At 39.8% G+C, this 19746-nt stretch overlaps 1 protein-coding gene and 1 long non-coding RNA gene across 2 annotated transcripts; one reads left to right on the forward strand and one right to left on the reverse strand.

The window, feature by feature from the left end:
• Positions 1–8629: 8629 nt before the first annotated feature.
• On the forward strand, positions 8630–17110 carry LOC127784461 (uncharacterized). Its single transcript, XR_008019488.1, has 8 exons — positions 8630–8758; positions 10117–10327; positions 10415–10586; positions 11921–12156; positions 14026–14139; positions 14697–14868; positions 15583–15906; positions 16313–17110. It is a non-coding gene; the product is annotated as an uncharacterized LOC127784461 (long non-coding RNA).
• On the reverse strand, positions 9060–17876 carry LOC127784460 (ABC transporter G family member 53). The gene is made up of 24 exons (XM_052311776.1): positions 17444–17876; positions 17131–17251; positions 15972–16060; positions 15810–15894; positions 15550–15709; positions 15389–15465; positions 15201–15254; positions 14940–15030; positions 14542–14843; positions 13912–14193; positions 13496–13812; positions 13252–13412; positions 13047–13150; positions 12808–12964; positions 12604–12717; positions 12367–12509; positions 11907–12239; positions 11345–11635; positions 11180–11263; positions 10966–11099; positions 10394–10621; positions 10107–10278; positions 9578–9832; positions 9060–9486 (listed from the first exon to the last, which is right to left on the reverse strand). Exons 1-24 carry the CDS (start codon positions 17770–17772, stop codon positions 9229–9231), a joined length of 4341 nt encoding a protein of 1446 aa, XP_052167736.1. The 5' UTR covers positions 17773–17876; the 3' UTR covers positions 9060–9228.
• Positions 17877–19746: the final 1870 nt, after the last annotated feature.

A 19746-nucleotide genomic window follows, 5' to 3' on the forward strand; every position in this document is an offset into this window, starting at 1 on the left:
ACTCTAGTTGCGTCCTGAAGTTGAACCACCCGAATAAACATCGGTTCAGCCTCACATGATACACAAATAATATTTAGGTGTCATGCATTCACTTGCAAAGAACACAAAAGAAATAATCAACAATCTGCCTATAGAAGCAATGTAGCTTAACAATTTTATTTCTCCATTTATAAACCACGTAACATATCAAAATATAGCATTTATGACATTTACATAACAAAAAGTTTCAGGTACACATGGATTGATCAAGCATAACTGACAATAATCAGTTCCAAAATTAAATTTATTGCCGTCCTAATATTGAAAATCTAGCCATGTAGGGTTTTCCTACTTATTTTTCTTGGCTACTTTGGACCTCTTTGGATCTGCATTCTGCTTTCGAATTATAGCTCTGCCCACTCTTGTTGCTGTGTTCAGTGGAGGATGCACTTCTTCACTCCTATTGGTGTCAATGAAAGATGACTCAAGCAATGTTCCAGGAAATGTCGTAGCTTGCTGTTGACTGATGCCCTATTGCAGATAAATTGATAAAGAGTTTGTGCAATTTAGGTTCGGTAAGAATTGTTTACAACACAAGTGATAATGATTTACCTCTCTAATAAATGCATCAATTACAGGAGAGCTCCTTTGAGTGCTTGTGCCAAGGAAGTATATAGGATCAGTCAAAAGCTGTCGTATCATTTGCACAAGTTAATTGTTCAGTTGCATAGTTAGTGTAAAATGATAATCTCTTGTACCTGAGTGATGACAGGTTCATCAACCTCTTCAACTTCTGTTGTGGATTAGTAATAATCTATCCCCAAAAATTGATTTTTGGGTTTTCTAAATTGAAAATGGGAAGTGAAAAACTCCTCCCTCCAAGAGATAGCCTAATTTCAATCCCAAAAACTAAATGTGAGCCCTTCCATTAAACTACCAACAAAAATTTCCGTTCTTTTTCCTTCCACGCGTGCATCGACCTACCAACAGAAATTTCCCCGCTCATGGAGGAAGGAGAGGGGAAGCGCGGGGAAGGAGAGCAGAAACGCACGAATTAGAGAATGGGAGTCGCTCTCTCGCCGTTAAATCCACAGAACGAAATATATGGGGATGAGAACTCCAAAACTAGTAGAGGGATTTTGAGGATATGTTGGATCTGATTTTTTTCACTAAAAACCCTCAAAATCAGTTTTGGGAAGGAAATAGGATGACTATTGGTGATGCTCTTATAATCCTAACATTTACCTACGGTACATCTAAGAAAAATCCTACAGTCAGAAAAGTTTAGGTGATCCACTGTATTATACTCCATCCATTTTACACTATAACACATTTTAACTCATCAGATCAAACTTTCTTCGGTGTTAACTATTTTATTAAAAAAAATAGCAATATCTATAATATCAAATTAGTTTCATTACATCTAAAATTGCATATAGTTTGATACTATATATATTGTGTTACAGTTTGATATAAACTTGGTGAAAGTTTAAAAAATATATATTAATAAAAGTCAAAGCATTTTATTTTATACAATATAAAATGAAGAGAGTATATTTCACCAATGGTATAAGCGTCCGATTGGCTAATGTAAGCTGTAACTGATGCGGTGCAGGAAACTAATGGTTTTAGAGGGAAGCTAGTGCACGGGATCCCGTGGTATTATGGAAGTCACGGGATAATTAAAACACCCAAAATGTTTAATCTGTCCCCCACGCTGTCCACGCGATTTCCCCTCCTCCCCTGCCGCTTCCGAACACAAAACCTGAGCAGTACGCCGTCAACAACAAAACAAACGGCACACCGCCGTACGCAATACCTCGCCGGCGGCGCTCACAGCCGCATCAACTACTCAGAGCAGGAGCGCGCCATCGACAACAAGGAACTGGCGCGCCTCCACATGCAATACCTTGCCAGTGGTGCGGAACGCCACCGCATCAACTACTACGAGCAAGAGTCGCCGTCGACAGCAAGGAACCAGCTCGGTATCGTGCACCGCCGCAACAACTACACCAAGCAGGAGTGTGCTGTCAGCAGCAGCAGGGGGTCGAGCCAAGGAAAGGAAGAAGAGGAGACAAAATGTTGGTACTTGATACTTTATACTTCGTAAGTATCGACCCTGGTACCTAAGGTATCAGGTCTCATACCTAAGCTTGATACCTATCGTACCAGCCATGATACCCGCAGGTACCAGGTCTAATACCTAGGTATCAGCCATGATACCAAAGGTACCAAACATGGTACCTACGGGTATTGATTGCGGCTGATGCATTGCATGACATACCTGCACACACTCCAACGAGGAGCATGATAGCTCACCAAGACATCGTAGCTCTGCGTGACCTGCCTGGGAGAAGGGTGCGGTCGCCGCGTCCACCTCCTGCTTGGGCTTCAAGGCAGTGGTGACGGCGGCGCCATAGTATGAGGCGCTCTACGCCAGTGCACCGCTGGCGAACAACTCGGTGGCGTCGGCGCGGCCACCAAAGGAGAGGATGGTCAGCGGGGGAGACCTGCTCTGTGATGCACGAGTCCCAGCTGGTGTTGACCTCCGCCACCTTCCACGGCCAGTGCTCCCCTGCTGCCGTGTGCTGGCGTGCTGCTGTAGCAGCACCATAGCTGCCGCTACGTCCACCTCGCTGGCCTGCCCGAACACGAAGGCGATGACGAAGGCTTGGATAGGGAAAAGAAAGGGAAGGGATAAGATCGAACGTTATCCACTCATTTTAATTTATCCTGTACTGACGGGGAACACCGTTCCACAGTTTTTCTGATGGTTTTAATATAGAAAGAATCTATTCTATGTCATAGTTTGCTTTAGTTCAGTAATTTATCGTCGACTTAGTCATATACCACTGATTTTATCAATTGATTGATCGACATATTAAAGGTTTTGAAAAAATATAAAATTCTTTGTGTAGCCGCCCAGCTGAACAAGGAAGTTTGTGTATATATTTCAAGATTTTTCAATTTGCATTTATTTTTATTATTAAAATATTATTTATCTTTTATATGCTAATAGATTACTTTTCTGTTGATATTCTTTTATGTAAATCATTTTTCATATGCTACAAAAAAGTATATTTTTAGCATTTTAGATATTTTTAAAAAGTATACAACCCAATGACATGTTGTTCAAACAATTGATAATGTCAATAGATATGAGGGGGGGGGGGAATTAATGTCAAAATTTTAAACTTGAGTAAATCCAGAGACATAGAATAGATTATATCTTTAATATATCACTTGGTAATAAGTTGCGTAAATGGCTAATTGCTATATCTTTTTCTTCCTAAGAAGATGTAGAGCAAGTTGAAAATCACAATTGGCAGTTATTTTACAATCAACATAAAGTGGCTACTTTGTTGAAACTCACGATAGGGTTATTTATCACCTTTTTTTAAAAAAGAATATGCGGGTGTACATTTGTTCTATTTAATTAGAAGAGAGTGCTGACATACTCCAATTACATATATGCTTCTAACAAAATGAAGATCACAAGTAGAGATAGCAAACATCACTGCTAGGATGGAGTTGCCGTAACAAAAAAAAAAACAATAGCAGGAATTGTACCATAAGGCAATCATCATAAAGTTTTTTTTTTATTTTTTTAATGACTCGTACCAGACAGTGTAAAGTTCATATCGATAGAGCAGGAAAAAAATTACAAGATTACAACTTTGGGAGGTCATAACCACGAAAAAGAAAAAATGGCCACCACCCACACACTGATAGCACCATCACACAGACCGAGAAGGCTAGCACCGAACCGATCACCGCTAGACCAACAAATACGCTACAACCGGGATCGCCCAAAGACCACCCTAGCAACCAATACAAAACTACACTCTATCCACATCTTTTTTTTAATTGAAATCGCAATGGTGATTATTTCTGATTTTTTAAAAAATATAGCTGTAGACTATGTGTTACTATTCATTTCCGATTATGTTTACCCAAATCATTATTAAATACAGTTGTTTTCTTAAACTCTGTACGTGCCCTTGTTACATACTCCCTCCGTACTCGTAAAGGAAGTCGTTTAGGATAATGTTTAAGTAAAACCTTGGGATGATAAATCATTAATAACTCTCAAGTTATTGAGTTTGAAAATGTAAAAATTATATTAATAGATTTGTCTTGAAAATTACTTTCATAAAAGAATATATATATCACTTTTCAATAAATATTTTTATAGAAACAAAAGGTCAAAGTTGTTTTGGAGACTGTGTCGTTGTCAAAAATGACTTCGTTTACGAGTAAGAGGGAGTATGCCTAAAAAGTGAGGAAAATCCTTCTGATCTCAGTTACCAAGAAGAAATATCTTTCTGTTACAAATTATTTAGAGTCTATCACGATGTGAAATCCTCTTGATCCCCAAATAATTAATAATTATCTAAGGCACCTTTTGCAGCCCAAGAATTTTACTGGATATCTTTAGGATTTAGTTTAATTGAACAACATGCTCAAAGTCCAACGGCCTAGTTGGTCAGTCTAGTTGGTACATGCTTTTTTTTTTATTTGGAAATTAACTCATGGTCCACGTGCATGTTGCTACGTCTTCCCTTCATTAAATGCACATTATAGTTTTGTTGCAAATTCAAACTGCAAACGATGCAGTAGAACTTTGTATTTATTAACTGTAAAGTTCAAAATATTATTATATTAAATTTAGATGGCTTAAACCTAATTGGGCATTGCTAAGAAAAGATCTGCCCGTTGATTGGTTGGAATATGTTACAAGAATGTATATTGAAAATAAAACATATCATCGTAAATATGCTGTGCTTTTTAGTTTTTATTTGGTATCCCACTGAGCTAAAAATGCCATTGGAATTACATGGAATATTTAGTTTTATTTTTTTCTTATAATTTCATAATTCTAGCAATACCCATTTATAGATGGCTGAGATGCAGCTAGGTTTACTGTAGTTGCACTTAACCTGTCATTTTCATGTACCGAATTTTGGTCATTTTTTTGGATCGGATGACATAACGGTGGAGAACGTGGCTACGCGCGTGTTCTCATTGTGCAACAAGGTACACACTATGACAATTGTGTGAAGCATAGCGTATGTCGTCTCTCCCGGCACGGCAGGGTGACGAAAACCCTGCAGGGTATAGTTACCAAAGTCTCGTCACGTCGCTGTATCAAGAGAAACTCTGATCAGAATTAGAGCATCAGCCTACAAACTGATCTCCTCACTGGTCTGAATTTTTCCTTTCTACTACTTTCAAGACGTCCTGTGCGCAGAGATCGGTGTGCGGAGGTCAAGTAACCACAGTAGGATACAGTATTTTTTTTTTCTCAATCCACCCACCTATCTAATTCCTACTCCCTCCGGTTCCATATTAATTAACGTTTTGGAGAAAGTTGAGGTCAAACTTTTATAACTTTGACTATCAATAACTTTAAAAATATTTAGTTTAAAGGAACTAGAACAACATATATAGATTTGTCTTTCAAAGCGCTATAATAAAAATAAACATGCATTTATTTATTATATATATTATAGTAGAAAAATAAGGTCAAAGATATATCTTGTAGACCGTGTTATTGTCTAAAACGTCAATTAAAATGAAACCGGAGGAAGTAATTATATGGGGTTTAGCTCAGTCAATCCCTAATTAAATGGGCACAACCTGTTTTTCATACTCAATCCACCTACCAGCCAATCACCAATTACATGGGCCTGACCTATTGTAAAGCACAGGCATATTACTATATCTTTCATAAGGGTCATCCTTCTCCTGCCACATTTATAGTTCCCATTCCCTTATAAAAAAAACCGTATGAAAATTCACCCCCTCATGTTTTCGTTTGAAAATCAATCCGAAAGACCTCATACAAAAACTAAGCCCTATAATTTAGTTCCTTTGTAACGCATGGATATGGTACTAGTATTCAGAAATAACCAGTGTCCTAGTTCTCAATCCATGCATCCACCTAACTAATTCCCAATTATATGGGTTTGTGCTACTAAACGGAAAAAACGCCCATATGCCCTTGTTCTCCTAGCTTATATAACTTATCTTATAAAAATTTTCTTTTTATATAAGCTACCTGGATATTTTTTTTGAAAATGGGTAAAATGCACCTAGATTCTCGACCCACGATATCTAATTACCTAAAGTTGACGGTTATGCCACCAGCTGATTGGTCAATCTAATGCTCCTCAGCTTTGTGTGTTCCATATATAACTACCTAGCATTCTCCGATTTATTTCGAATTTTCTAGTTTTTTGTAATTTTTTTGCGGTCTCTGCAGTTGAAGTATGGCTTGATGTTTGTTCTTTATACTATCGACACTGGTTTCGTCTTTGTTTGATGGTAGGTAATGGATGTTCCGATCAGCACTCTCGGTCCCAGCGAGTTTGCTGATTGAAGGTTCGATTAGTTGGGACCAGAAGTTTCGATTGAAGTTTAATTTCTTTACTAATGTTTTTCATGAACACCTATTCTCTCTCTTTGGCTAGACAGCATCAAGATCCTTTCAAACTATATTACAGAAGTACGTCACATATAATTAATTGCAAAGTACACAATATCATTAACTAATCAGTAATATTTCTGTTACGCGCGTTAATATTGCTTCATAATGGTCATATCCCTACGACTTTTAAAGGAAATCGCATTGGTGCAAGGAAAATACGTTCCGCAAACCGATATGTGTTCACCGCTCTCCTCCTCCTCTCTCCTCATCCTTCTCTTTCTTTTATGTTCATGGATTTTTGAGGAATTTAAATGAATTTTGGTGGGGAGAAAGGGGTTTAAGGGTGGGGTGGATAAACCGCCCTCCCCGCAGGTGGCAACTGCTCCTTCTACGGGTGCACTTTTTTTTTAATGTCTTCAATATGGCTCCATGGGAGAATGCACTAAATATAAGACAACGTGACTTTATGGTTTTAGCTCCTGTAATATTTAAGAAAAAAATACTCTTAAAATACGAATATTTTCCGCTAGACACACACCCATTAGAATATTCATTTCTTACTTAAATATGAGAAAGAAACAGTGTGAAAAGTCATAAATAATCGTGGTCCCATATGTCGATTCTCCCATCTATTTTTTTCGCTTTCTCCATGCAAGTTGCGGCAGCACAGGGACAGAGCAAGGGAGGAGCTATACTGCTATCCGAAACTCTGCCTCCTTGAGCTCTGCCACACCAAACTCCAGACTGCTAACTCCAACTTCTAACTCCAAACTCCTACTTCAGTAGGAGCTAATTTCTAATGGAGTTGGAGACTCGTTGAGAAGTGTTTGACTAGTTTTCAGCTCTAGATCTGAAAAAAAATTGAAAAAAAATTAAATTGAAAAAAAAATTGAAAGAAAAAAAGAAACCTAGTCGCCGGCAGCCCAATCACATGGCGTCGCCCGCCGCCGCCAACGCGTTGTCGCCGCGCGTGCCGCCCACTGCCTACCGGCCTTCGCCCGCTAGCTCGCTGCCCGCCGCTCGCGCGTCGTCCCGCCGACCTGCTGTGGTCGTGTGCCTGCCGCCGCCGCCTGCTAGCTCGCCTCCCGCCGCCGCGCGTCGTCTTGCCACTGCCAACACCGCGGGACAGCCCCGACCAGAGCGCCGCCGCCGCGCCCTCCACCGCGACAACCGACGCTATCGCCCCGATCCCTCTCACTCCTCCGCTGCCGTGGCCGAAGCTGCCTGCCGCCGCTGCTGCCGCCCACCGCCGCAGCTATTGGACTCGGGAGGAAGATGGGGGAGGAGAGAGAACGAGAGGAGAGGAGGTGGGTAGGGATAGTTCAATGGCATTTTTACGTAATTACACTAAAAAATTAAAGGGTAATGGGTCTTTTGGGTGGAGTGGAGCAGCAAAAACCTAGCTCCACCCCCGTAGTACAATTTTGTGGAGCAACTCTGCTAACTCTGCTCCAAAAAACGGAGGATCTAGACTGTTTGGCACAACTCCGACTCCAGGTAAGTTGGAGTTGGGAACTGGAGCTGTACCAAACGGGGCCTTATATGCCGATCTCCGGATCCACATCTAAAGTCTCCCCATGCGATTCAATGTACACACTTCCTCTGTCACTGCATCTCGTGCTCACTGGCCCGTTTGCGCCAGCCCTCTCATCAACACCGTGCGAGTCGCTCATCAATCACGTCATTCGCCCACACACCCAAGCCAGTAGTGGCTCCTGGTAGCATCAAGCATGCATGCCTCCTCGAGGTCTTCTTCCAACACCACGTTGTCAAGTGGGCCTGGCTCATCGGTTACCCTTTCTCACCGACTGTACTACACAGGTCTCGATTCGCTGCTATACGTGCTTGAGATAATATGTGATAGACATATGGGGCCAAGGGCATTTCTGACGCTTTTGCTATTTAATTGGTAGTGAATATTATAGTAGTTATGGTGTCAAATAGCATATATTCACATTTTGGGAATATCTTCCCTATAGATCAAATTTTGCTATATCCAGAAGCTAAATCTTGTATTAACGGTGTTGTACGGAAAATTCGCCCAAAAGAAGAACTCCTGGAGGACGGGAGTGTATATTCTGTAAACTTTCAAAAGAAATATTTTTATAAATAAAAACATATGCGTATACATAAATAAAAAAAAACTCATCATAAGAAAATGAGAATGGGCTTAATTGGCTCCAGTTTCTAGTGGGCTTGCTGGTTGCCCAAATGGACCAAGAACTGGCCTGTGTTGGTCCAGGCCGTCGTGCACAGCCTCTCTCCACCGGCGAGAGGCGGCGGCGGCGTGCACAGCCTCTCCCTCGAGCCGCTCCGGGGCTTCATGGCGCCATGGCCTCCTGCCCACGAGTAAGCCACACTCCCCCCCCCCTCCCCCCACCCTGTTGATTGACTGCCGCATCTGCTTCCCCTACAAGCTTTTGCTTGATTATTCGCGGTCATTATTGCGCTTCGCAACCAAATCGAATGCGCCATTGGAGAGGAATCAGTGGCCGCTGCCTACCCCAAAGTTCAGTAGGTTCGTATGGGTAGTTTCATGGGCTCCCGATTCGTTTCTCAAAGGGATGTGAGTTTTAGGGATTCGACTAAGAGTCTAGGAGGATGTGGAGCGCGATATATATATTTTCAGTTTCTCAAGGGGGGCAGCCAGTGTAAAATACTCAATGAAACAACTTGTTAATCTGAGTACCATGAATTCCAGGATACACAATGTGCTTTAAGATGTAAAATTATGGTGATACAAATGTGCTTTCAAGCTGTACAATTACGATGTGCTAGTATTCACATGCTATACACAACTCGGGTATGCCTTCCTCAATTTATCTCTTCTGGAAGTTGAATATCTTGATTGAGAGCCCGAAAAGGAAGGCGAAGAGGACGGCAAATGAGACCACCATCACGGCAACCACCCACAAGAAGTCACGATGGTAACCAAAGTAGCTCTCGACAAAGTCAGATATACGGACACCATTATCAAACGTGTCAGTTACATCCCCGAACTGTGAGGTTACCAACCCGTAGAGTGTCCACGCAACAGGGCAGACCCAATAGTACCATCTCCACCATATTGGAATTCGCTGCCAATAAAAAAATAGGCTGTATTAGAAAAGGCAGATGCTCCATAAGTGAAATTACTATAAGACATTTGTGAAATATTAGTATACTTACAGTTCTTGGTATTATAAATCCTGAGAAAAGGTTCCATATGGCATAGAATGCAGTGGAAACAACAGAGGCCACGTTATAGCTTGGAGTCAGACCCACCGACATCATGCCATAAAATGTGTAGTATGATAAAGTGAAATACATGAAAAACAGGTACCAAAAGAACTTGGCAGCTGTCCACTCAAATCCAATCATTGCATACACTAGAACACCATATATTAAGGACTGAACAAGGATGTATGGAAGTTCAATTGCAACCTGCGGACAGAATTGTATGTTAGCAGCACATAGTGTTTCTTTTACCATTTTCTTCCAATTACTTCGGGAGTTGTTCAACCATTGTGTTATATCCTGGTTAAAATATTTTATATAACCCTTTTAGAAGCCTCATATGTACAAGCTTCCATTTGATTTTGATGCTTTACATGTTAATTGAGCTGCTCTTTTTTCCCCTTCAAATAATAATCTTCTCTTTCCTATCATACAAATATCAATGCCATTGTATAATAAAGTTCATGTAAAATAACTTTACCTGTCCCAAGGCGTATGGCAAAGGTGAATACATGTGAGCTGCTCGTTCCCTGTAGAACACAGTGCGTTCAACAGACACAACTGGCTGAACGGAAGAAGAATTCTGCACTCCCATAAATAAAACTGACGCATACATGGAGCCCATGGCATTGAACAAGTCCTGTTGATTGCTCCTGCAAGAGTGGAGTATCCTCAGTGAATTGTGACAGATATAATCTCAAGGTAGCCTCTCTAAATCAGTGGAAAATGTTGCATATACATTTTTACTTGTTTTTATTGACCGTATACCTTTTTCTGCCAACACCCCAGAACATTGTTCCAAACAACAGTGCAATTACAATGGTGTAGAAGTATTTGACAGCAGTATATGGAGGGTTTCTCCAGTAGGACAGACTTTGCTTCCATAGGCAAGCCAAACATTGTGTGATGAAAGTTTGAGAGTATTCTGTTGGAAAGGATAGGTCACTTGAACCATCAGGAGGTGAGCTTAGCTCCTTTATCATACTTTTATTCCTCCTGTAATGCAAAAGAGACTATAATATTATTGAACTGTTAACATTGACTCGTTTAGATGCTTTTGAACATAAATTGCTACAGTAATAATCATGTTACACATATAGTGGCAGTTTGAAGCATTTGTGATGGGCCATTCATGATTTGAGCTTCATTTATAGTCCATATTTTTTTCACAAACAGGCTCATCTTTTCCATTTAGTGACTTACCCTCTTGAAAATAGTTAAGACACACTGAACATGATACTAATCGTTGCTGCCTTAATTTTCCAATATAAAATTGCGGAGCTTAAAATTTGCATGGTCTATAGTCAAAATTATCAACCATATGGCAACCAGGTACTTACCTGTACAGTTCAGAATTCTTGTATATTTCACTGAAGTTAACCCCAGTTATCTGTTCCTGTACAGTACTAGTCACTTCCAGCATCCATGTTGATGGATTGTAGCCATGTTTTATTTTGCTGACACCTTCAATAGACTTTAGAAAATGAAAGCAGCTCAATTACATGTTTTTAGAGCAAAAAGTCAAATTGATGGTAACATATATAATTTTTTTACCTCAAAATATCTGATCAATTCACACGAGTGCTGACCTACTGGACCTACATAAATCTCCTCACCTCCTCGTTTCATCAGGAATAGCTGCAAAGATAGTATAAGTATGTATTGAAAGAGTGCATCTTAAATCCATGTGACAAAAGAAGTGGGTATGATTTCTATCACCTCATCAAAAGATTCAAATATGTCAATGCTTGGTTGGTGAATTGTGCAAACAACTGTTCTTCCTGTGTCCACAGTATTTCTTATTGCCCTCATGACAATGGCTGCTGCTCGTGCATCAAGTCCAGATGTTGGTTCATCCATGAATATGATAGATGGGTTAGCAACTAGCTCCACTGCTATTGTTAGCCTTTTCCTTTGTTCTGTTGATAATCCACTAACGCCAGGCAATCCAACCAAGGAGTCTTTTAAGGGGGAAAGCTCCACAAGTTCCATGACCTCATCAATAAACATCTGCAAACCAGATTTCATTTGTCATAATATGCATGATGGTCTTACGAGTTACGAAATAAATGTCTACTATGCAAATATGACCAGAACATCCCCTCTAGTTTATGTATGAAACTTTGCAGCTAAAATTTTTAGCACCATCTATTTGTTGATTGATACATTGCATGGCATTCTAGATCAATTGAAAAGAAATGCATTCTCATTTTTAATCATGCCGTGTATGCTTTTATGGTATATGCTTACATATTAAAATACTAGTTATTTTTTGTCAAACCTTTCTTGTTGCAGAATCAATTTCCGCAGGCAATCGGAGCCATGCAGAGAATGCAAGAGACTCGTAGACAGTAACATTTGGTGAATGGATGTCATTCTGCTCACAGTATCCTGATACACGAGCAAAAGTTTCTTGCTTCTTTGGATAGCCAGAGATGGTAATGTTACCCTCTATGTATCCACTGGTCTTCCTCCCAGCCAACACATCCATCAATGTTGTTTTTCCAGCACCACTGACACCCATAAGAGCTGTAAGTACTCCTGGCCTAAATGAACCACTGATGCCCTTCAATAGCTCCAACCGGCTCTCTGTCACACCTTGTGCTTTAATTACCTACAAGTTTCATTGGATATTAAAGCCAGTTAGAGTTGCTCTTAAGTATTATAGATATAGGAGAATCTTCATACTGAGCATGCACATTTCAGATATATTTATATTTCAGTAATTCTCTACCAAATACCTCTGGCATGTCAACACTGTATCTTATATCTTCAAACGTGATGGAGAGAGGTACAAAAGGGAGAACCATTCCTTTCTTGCCTGGACTAGAATTCACTGTTGCATGGTTGGAAATTGCTTCATCATTACTATCATCCGCAGTGTCTGGTAGGCATATCACATATCCGAGGTTGTTGTTAGATGGAAACTCATTATGTTAAATCATATTTAGACAGCTAAATACAAAAGCGAACAGTACTTGTGTTGGTGGTAATTCGTCCTCTCGAGGATGCTTCTATAACATCACCGGTCAGATTAGCTTGTTTTATCTTCAACGTCTCCTCAGATATTGTTGGCTGATTGCTGTCAAATGCTGCAGTGAAAGAATGCATAAAAATGAGAAATTATAAAAATGAGAATTTATAAGCTCTGGCATTCCAAATATAATTTATTTCTGACTCACGATTGAGGAATGTGAGGCAGATTGTGTAGAGGATATTGAATAGCAGGACGTATCCGAGCAATGCACCAACACCAATCCAATACCATTTGGCCTCAGGGAAAACTCCACGGGATTCAAGAACTAGTTTTCCAAGTGGCTCCCTGAAACCGGGTATTGTCTGCAGTACAGCAAGAACAGAACACTTTAGCCAGACATTCATATAATGGCTGTTAATCGATTTCCATGAGTATTTTTTTTACCTTGTTCCAGCTGTGACCTAGAAATTCGTTTACTGATATGGCATTTTGTGCATACATCAGGGGTGATATCCAGTATCCCCATATCCACCATTTCTTCACATTCTCTGTTCAATCAAATCAGCGTCCATTCATTATATTTTTGATGTGGAAATTATAGAGGAACATAAGCAACCTGATTGAAGAATATAGATAATTTCTGCCTTACCTCTTGACAGGATAAATCCTCCCAAAAGCATAAAAATGAGTATACAGAATGAACCCATAGTGCTTGCAACAACCTGATGCCTTGCAAACCCAGCAATGAAGCGAAACAGTCCAGATGATGTCTCATTCATTACTAAAAGCAGCAGGAACTGTCTAAAAAGCCTGAAGCATTGAATTATTTCATTAGTTTCTGCAATACATTCATAGTAAGGCACAATGCAATGTGGAAATTTTGTTTTCTTTACCTCTCTACATTGGGATCAAATCCAATGACATAATATGTTATGAAGACCCATATTGTTACATTGAGCAAGGAGAGTGGAGTCTTAATGATCCATGATGGTAAGGAGTATGTCCATGCTGGATAGAAGAGGAGATCCCTTTGCTTGAAGAAAACAGGGAGCTTTGCAATAGTTAGACCAACTTCTGCCAATCCGTTGAACATGATCATCAGGATCCCAAAGAAGAGTGCACCCATGTATATTCCCCCATTTGTTATTGAGTCATGATGCATATTGGTGCGGATAAAGACAGTCATCGCAATGAATGTCATGAGTGTTAACTGAATAAGAGAGAAACAACACAAATTAAATTTGTTATCGGCTTCCATGTTTTTTCTTAATAGAAACCTGTATTGAAAAGTTTCGGTTTCAAGAATAACCTGAGTTGCCTTGAATATATACACAAAGGAGTTCCTTTTCATGAGCAATATCTCTCTGTCAATGTTCGCTTTAAGCAGTTCTTTCATGCTAGCACCATATTTTGATGTTTTCAGGGCAGCAGGGTGGCTCCTGCTCTTGTCAAATGGGATTGCCAACTCACTTCTTATTGCCTGACCAACATGGAAAGACTGAAATGCCTCTGCAAACTCCTTAACAGGAACATATCGGTATGTCTCATCACCATGCATCCAGTATTGCCGCTGATCTTTCCTTGAAGTAACCTATAACATATCATTTATATTAATTCAAACTCAAAAGTTGCACTAAATTATGATTGTAGCATTTAAAAATTCTCTAGAAAGTTTTCTACATTGTCCTCTTCTTTTAATTTCTATTTTTTCTTAAGCGAGAAAGCCCAGTGTAAGAAATATTTTCAAGTCCAGTATAAGAAAATTTTCAAGTAATGCTACTTCTATATCCATTTCATTTGTAAACAATATTATATTTGCATAGTTTACTTTGTCATATATGTCCAGTCTTGTTCTGTAACAAGATACTGCAATTTTTCCATGAGATGTGTCACTAGAAAAAAGCTTGATAAAACATGTTGAGAGAACTCAATTACTCACTTCCTGCAAGAAGTCTGCTACGCCTTTTCTCTCAGGACATTTGAAGCCCACTGATTCAAAGAATTCTAGCACATGTTCACGAGGACCATTGTAGACGACCTGACCGTCTGAGAGGAGGATTATATCATCAAACAATTCATATGTCTCTGGTGCAGGTTGTAACAAAGCAATGACTGCTGTTCCACCAACAATGTGGATGGTCTGCCGGATGGAGTCCACAATATTGTATGTTGTGGAGCTGTCAAGTCCAGTTGATATCTCATCCATGAAAAGGGCTCGTCCTGGGGTGACAATCATCTCAGCTGCAACACCAATTTCAGGGTCCGGGTAAGCAGTGAACCTTGTATGTCTGCAATATGTAAGCATCTAGTACTTTATTTGCACCAAAGATACATTACCTGTGGTTACTCTCTTTTTCTGCCCCCCTGATATGCCTCTCAACATATTGTTGCCTACGATTGTGTCAGCGCAAATATCCAATCCCAAGACCTTCAATAGTTGAATAAAAACAAGAATTGAAGAATTAGTATCATAAACACCTTTCATTTTGTATACCCCCTGAGAACATGGGAGAAACATTTGTTGCCATTGAAGTTTGAATGGTGATAGCTAACGTAAATTATATTAGAACTGTATATAAGTAGTTATTGTTCATGCACCTTTAGTATGTGATTTGTGACCACCTCGGCTTTCTGCTCTCCTGTTGCAGCAGCCTACACAAGCCAAATAGGAAGTTCATATGAATGAAGCTATTCTCTGAAACAATCGTAGATGACAAAAACTAAAAATCAACAAAATGGAACAACTTGTGAATTAAATGAATTGTGATATAAGAACTGCATTGAACCTTCAAGTATATATCTACTTCTGGATCTGGTTTAATATTTTCTTCCTTTTCTCTCCTTGATAGTTCCATTAGCAGATCTGAGCATTTTTTCAGAAAATTGTTAGCTATTCCATGTGACATGCGATTGTCCAGATTTTTTTTTTCATTTTTCTGTTTCTTACCGTAGCGGTGGCCAATTCCTTGACATTTTGCAGAGAAATTGACTGTCTCACGAACCGTCAATTCACCCATATGTAGATCATGTTGACTAACATAAGCTGCTGATCTCCGGGGCTCGAATTCATCCATGGTATGGCCATTGTATGTTATTTGTCCAGATACCTTGTGCGGTTGCAATGTTACATTTAGTACTAGTACTTCCAAGGGTATGATAAACTGACAAAGCAATGTACTCAAGTAAATAAAAAGAATAATTGAGTACCTTTAGACCTGAAGGGACATTTCCAGCCAAGGCCAAAAGAAGTGTGGTTTTTCCAGCGCCAGGAGGACCCAAAAGCAAGGTCATTCTGAAAACAGAGGTACAAGTTAACATACTGAACAAAATGAATATTATCTGGAAACTGGCAATATGCTGGGAAGTTACCTGTGAGGTTTGATTATCCCACTGACATTGTGAAGGATCGATATTTTCTGCTTCCTATTTGGTGTTATGTGAAGAGTGTTTGCCAGACCCTGTTTGTATGGAGGTGATTAACACCTTGTCAGTGCACATGCGTGGACAGTACAAGAAGGGAGTCTTATGTCATTTGGTAGATGAATGCAAACAAAAAAGTGTACTGTACATTCATGTTTTACATTCACAGTTCCTTCTGTTAAACTAAAAATAAATTTAGTTTAACTTGATATCCTTGTTTATGTGTTATTTACATCCTTGCTGTAGATATTGTTTAGGAGGTCTACTGATGATGAATTCTGCATTTGCAGAGCCCTATGTTTGGAGTACCAATCAGGCAAGTCTGCTGTTTATCAAGATGTCCAAGAGAAGTCGTGTTACCAACTCCAACCAGAGAACCTAATCTCGTTGCTCTTCAGGATCACCGGTTTGACTGTCTTAACAGTGGCCCAGAATTTTGCTGCACTACAGGAAGCTCTCTAGCTAACACGGGCGATTGTCGTAATCAAAATTAATGACAAGCACTGAATTTGTTTTTGCCAACTAAAAGTTTCACAAAACCACAGATATATTGACTAAATTAACACAAAACTACAGATTGATACATCACTTTAATTCTGTAGTTTTATGATATATCACCTTAAATCTGTAGTTTTGTGATAATTTGAACAAAGTATTTGTAGTTTTGTGAAATTTACTAATTTTCTCCTATCGGTGGATGTACCAGTTTGAGTTACGTTTCTATTATTGCAATAGAAAGAAAACTCTGACTAGAAGTACCCTCTCTGAAAATAGTCAACGAGACCAATTTATTTTGACGTCTCGTAGCATATTTTATTGAGTATTGACTGTGACACTTTGGCATTACTATGCAAAGCTCAAGCACGTAAACACATCAGGGTAGGTACCCTGTACACCAATGAAAAGCGGGCAAAGTGTTCAGTTTATTCAGAAAACTGCCTACTGCTGAACTGTGAGTACTCTAAAACCCCAAAACTAAACTGAAAAACTGAACAATCTCTGTACCAACTCTCATCATCAGCCAGATTAGTTGGCGAAACTACTCAATTGTTTGTGATTAGTTACCACAACACATGATGATTGTTATTATAGACTGATGATATAGTACCTCCAGCACATTGGCGTAGGTGTTGAGGATGGTGGGCAAACCTCTGCTACCAACGTACGCCTCCGCTTCCACATTCAGGTTCTCGTACCGCACCTCGATCGTCGGCAGCTCGATCCCAACCCTGCATGCGCGCATCCATCAATCCAAAACTATCAAAATCACTCTACACTTATCATGATGTGACACTAATTTGGAATCACGCGAGAGAACTTTTTCGAATTTTTGGAAATAGTTTTTTCTTCGTCTGAACTCTAAACTGAACTGAGGAGGGCGGAATTTGAAAAAGAAGAAAAGAAAAATTCGAATCTGGTACCTGTCGACGCGGTCCTTGAACTTGGAGAGGAAGCGGGCGTGGTCGTCGCCGACCCAGGCGAGGCGCTGCAGCAGCGCGTGCCGCTCCTGGGGGCCGAGGCGCTGCACGTTCACCTCCCGGAGCTCGCCCTCCGGCATGGCCAGCACCGCCGTCCGCGCCCTGTCGTAGGTGGGGAGCTTCTCCAGCGCCGCCCACCGCAGCGCCTCCTCGTCGTCCTCATCCCTCGACGACGACCGCGAGAAGAACACGGCGGCGTCGCCCGACCGCGCCGACGACGCCTCCCGCCGCAGGCTGCCCCCGAGCGCGTGTATCTCGCCGGCGTCGTCCATCGATCCCGCCGCCGCCCGCCGCCGGTGAGAGTGTGAGTGCTCGCCGGCGCGACGCGTCGAAGAAGATGAGATGAGACGGCGCGAGAAAGGAGGTGGCGGATTTATACTGATGATGGTGATGATGGTGATGAGAGGGAGAGAGAGAGAGTTAAAAGTTAAAACGGTATGATGATGACGTGGGCCGTGACGTACGACACAGCGTGTTCATAGTTTTTCAGGACGAATTTTGATTTGATTTCTGGTTTTTGGAGATAAACCTCTGCAGCGACGACAACCTTAGCCTTCTAGAAACAAAACATTATATATATGTACTCCAAAACCTAAAAATAGATCCCCGTTTGTTTCTTCTACACACAGAGGATATAATTTTGGATACTCATGATACGCTTTTCAAACTGCTAAACGGTATATTTTATGTGAAAATTTTCTATATGAAAGTTGCTCTAAAATATCATATTAATCTATTTTCTAAGTTTGTAATAATTAAAACTCAATTAATCATACGTTATTACCACCTCGTTTTTTTTGAAACACTTAATCTTTATTTTATCTTCATCTTTAGAAGATTCAAACACCACCATATATTCTCCCGCTGCAAACTCTATATTATTTTCCTTGCAAATGATTGAAAATGAGGATACAATTATCCCAAATATCGCATACAATTGGTTTTTTTATTACAGGAAAGAAGCAAACGTACACATATCACCGTACATAAATGCCTCTAAACACGTACTCAAAATAACGAATTAACAGCGGCAACTTAGCCTTAATAAAATCTTATTAAAAGCTCACGCATATGTTTAGCATTGGTAGCCACCAGATTTTAAATTTTGATGGGTCTAGTTTATATACTAGTGACTTACCGTAACATATGAACGTCTCCGGTACATATCAATTGCAACTATAGCACTATAAGTAAAATTGAACTATTATCACAGGCAAGGTTTAAGCGCTACTAGCTTGTAGTAGTAGCTCCTGCCTTATTTATACCTTTTCTATAAAATAAACGAATTCCTTTTTAGTACCTAAAAAAATATTGTAGTACCTTAAAGTGTTTGATTTTTCTTGCATTACTTAAAGAGGTTCTAATTATGATGAAAAAAAATAAAAAGGTTCGAATAAGCTGTGTAATTTGTCTAACAACCTTCCCTTGGAAACTAGGATAAGGTCGTAACTCATAGCTGGCCATGTTTCCGTGTTTATTTGAACCACACGTATTTGTAGGAAAGGATATGAATCATGTCACTGCACCTTAAACCTCAGCGGCTTTAATTTGCACTTACTATATGAATTGCATACATAGTAGGAAAAACATATAAAGCCATATAAACCCTGATCGAACAACTTTATTTAGTTCTAAATATCATTATAATGATGCCTCTTTTTTGTACTGAACAAAATGTTCAATAAAGATTCCTTTACACCTAAAACAAAAATCAACACCGACACTTATATATATATTAGTCGTTTTATCTTCTCAACAGGCCCCCACCACTACTATACTCATCCAACTAAAATGTACTTGAAAAACACATGTACAGTAAAAATGAGTTGTGCAACATATATAATAGTTCAACAAAACTGAGGTCCATTCCAATTATAGTCCACAAAAATGCTTTTCTCTTTCATGCATTATAGATGAAAATTTGTATATATCCCTGCATCTTTTTAATCTTTTTAAGTGGGGGCAGATTCTGTTTGTCTCAAAATGAAAGAAAAAAAACAAAGAAGAAACTTTTGTTCCTTAATTATTGGAGTCACTGGGTGTCTCTGATCTTGATCCCCACTTCCCATGTTAATTGCTTCCCTTGCTTGTAGGGAAGTGTGTTGTCCAATTAGAAAGGGAAAGCATCAGCACCTTCATTGATGGATAAGGCCAAATTGTGCAGATTTTTAATGGCTGCTCCAGTGCTCCTTAGCAGCCGGCCACTGTCCAACAGGATCAGGACACGTGGCTTAAAGTCACGTAAT

The sequence above is a fragment of the Oryza glaberrima genome, chromosome 9, assembly GCF_000147395.1.
Source record: "Oryza glaberrima chromosome 9, OglaRS2, whole genome shotgun sequence".
Taxonomy (NCBI): Eukaryota; Viridiplantae; Streptophyta; class Magnoliopsida; order Poales; family Poaceae; genus Oryza; species Oryza glaberrima.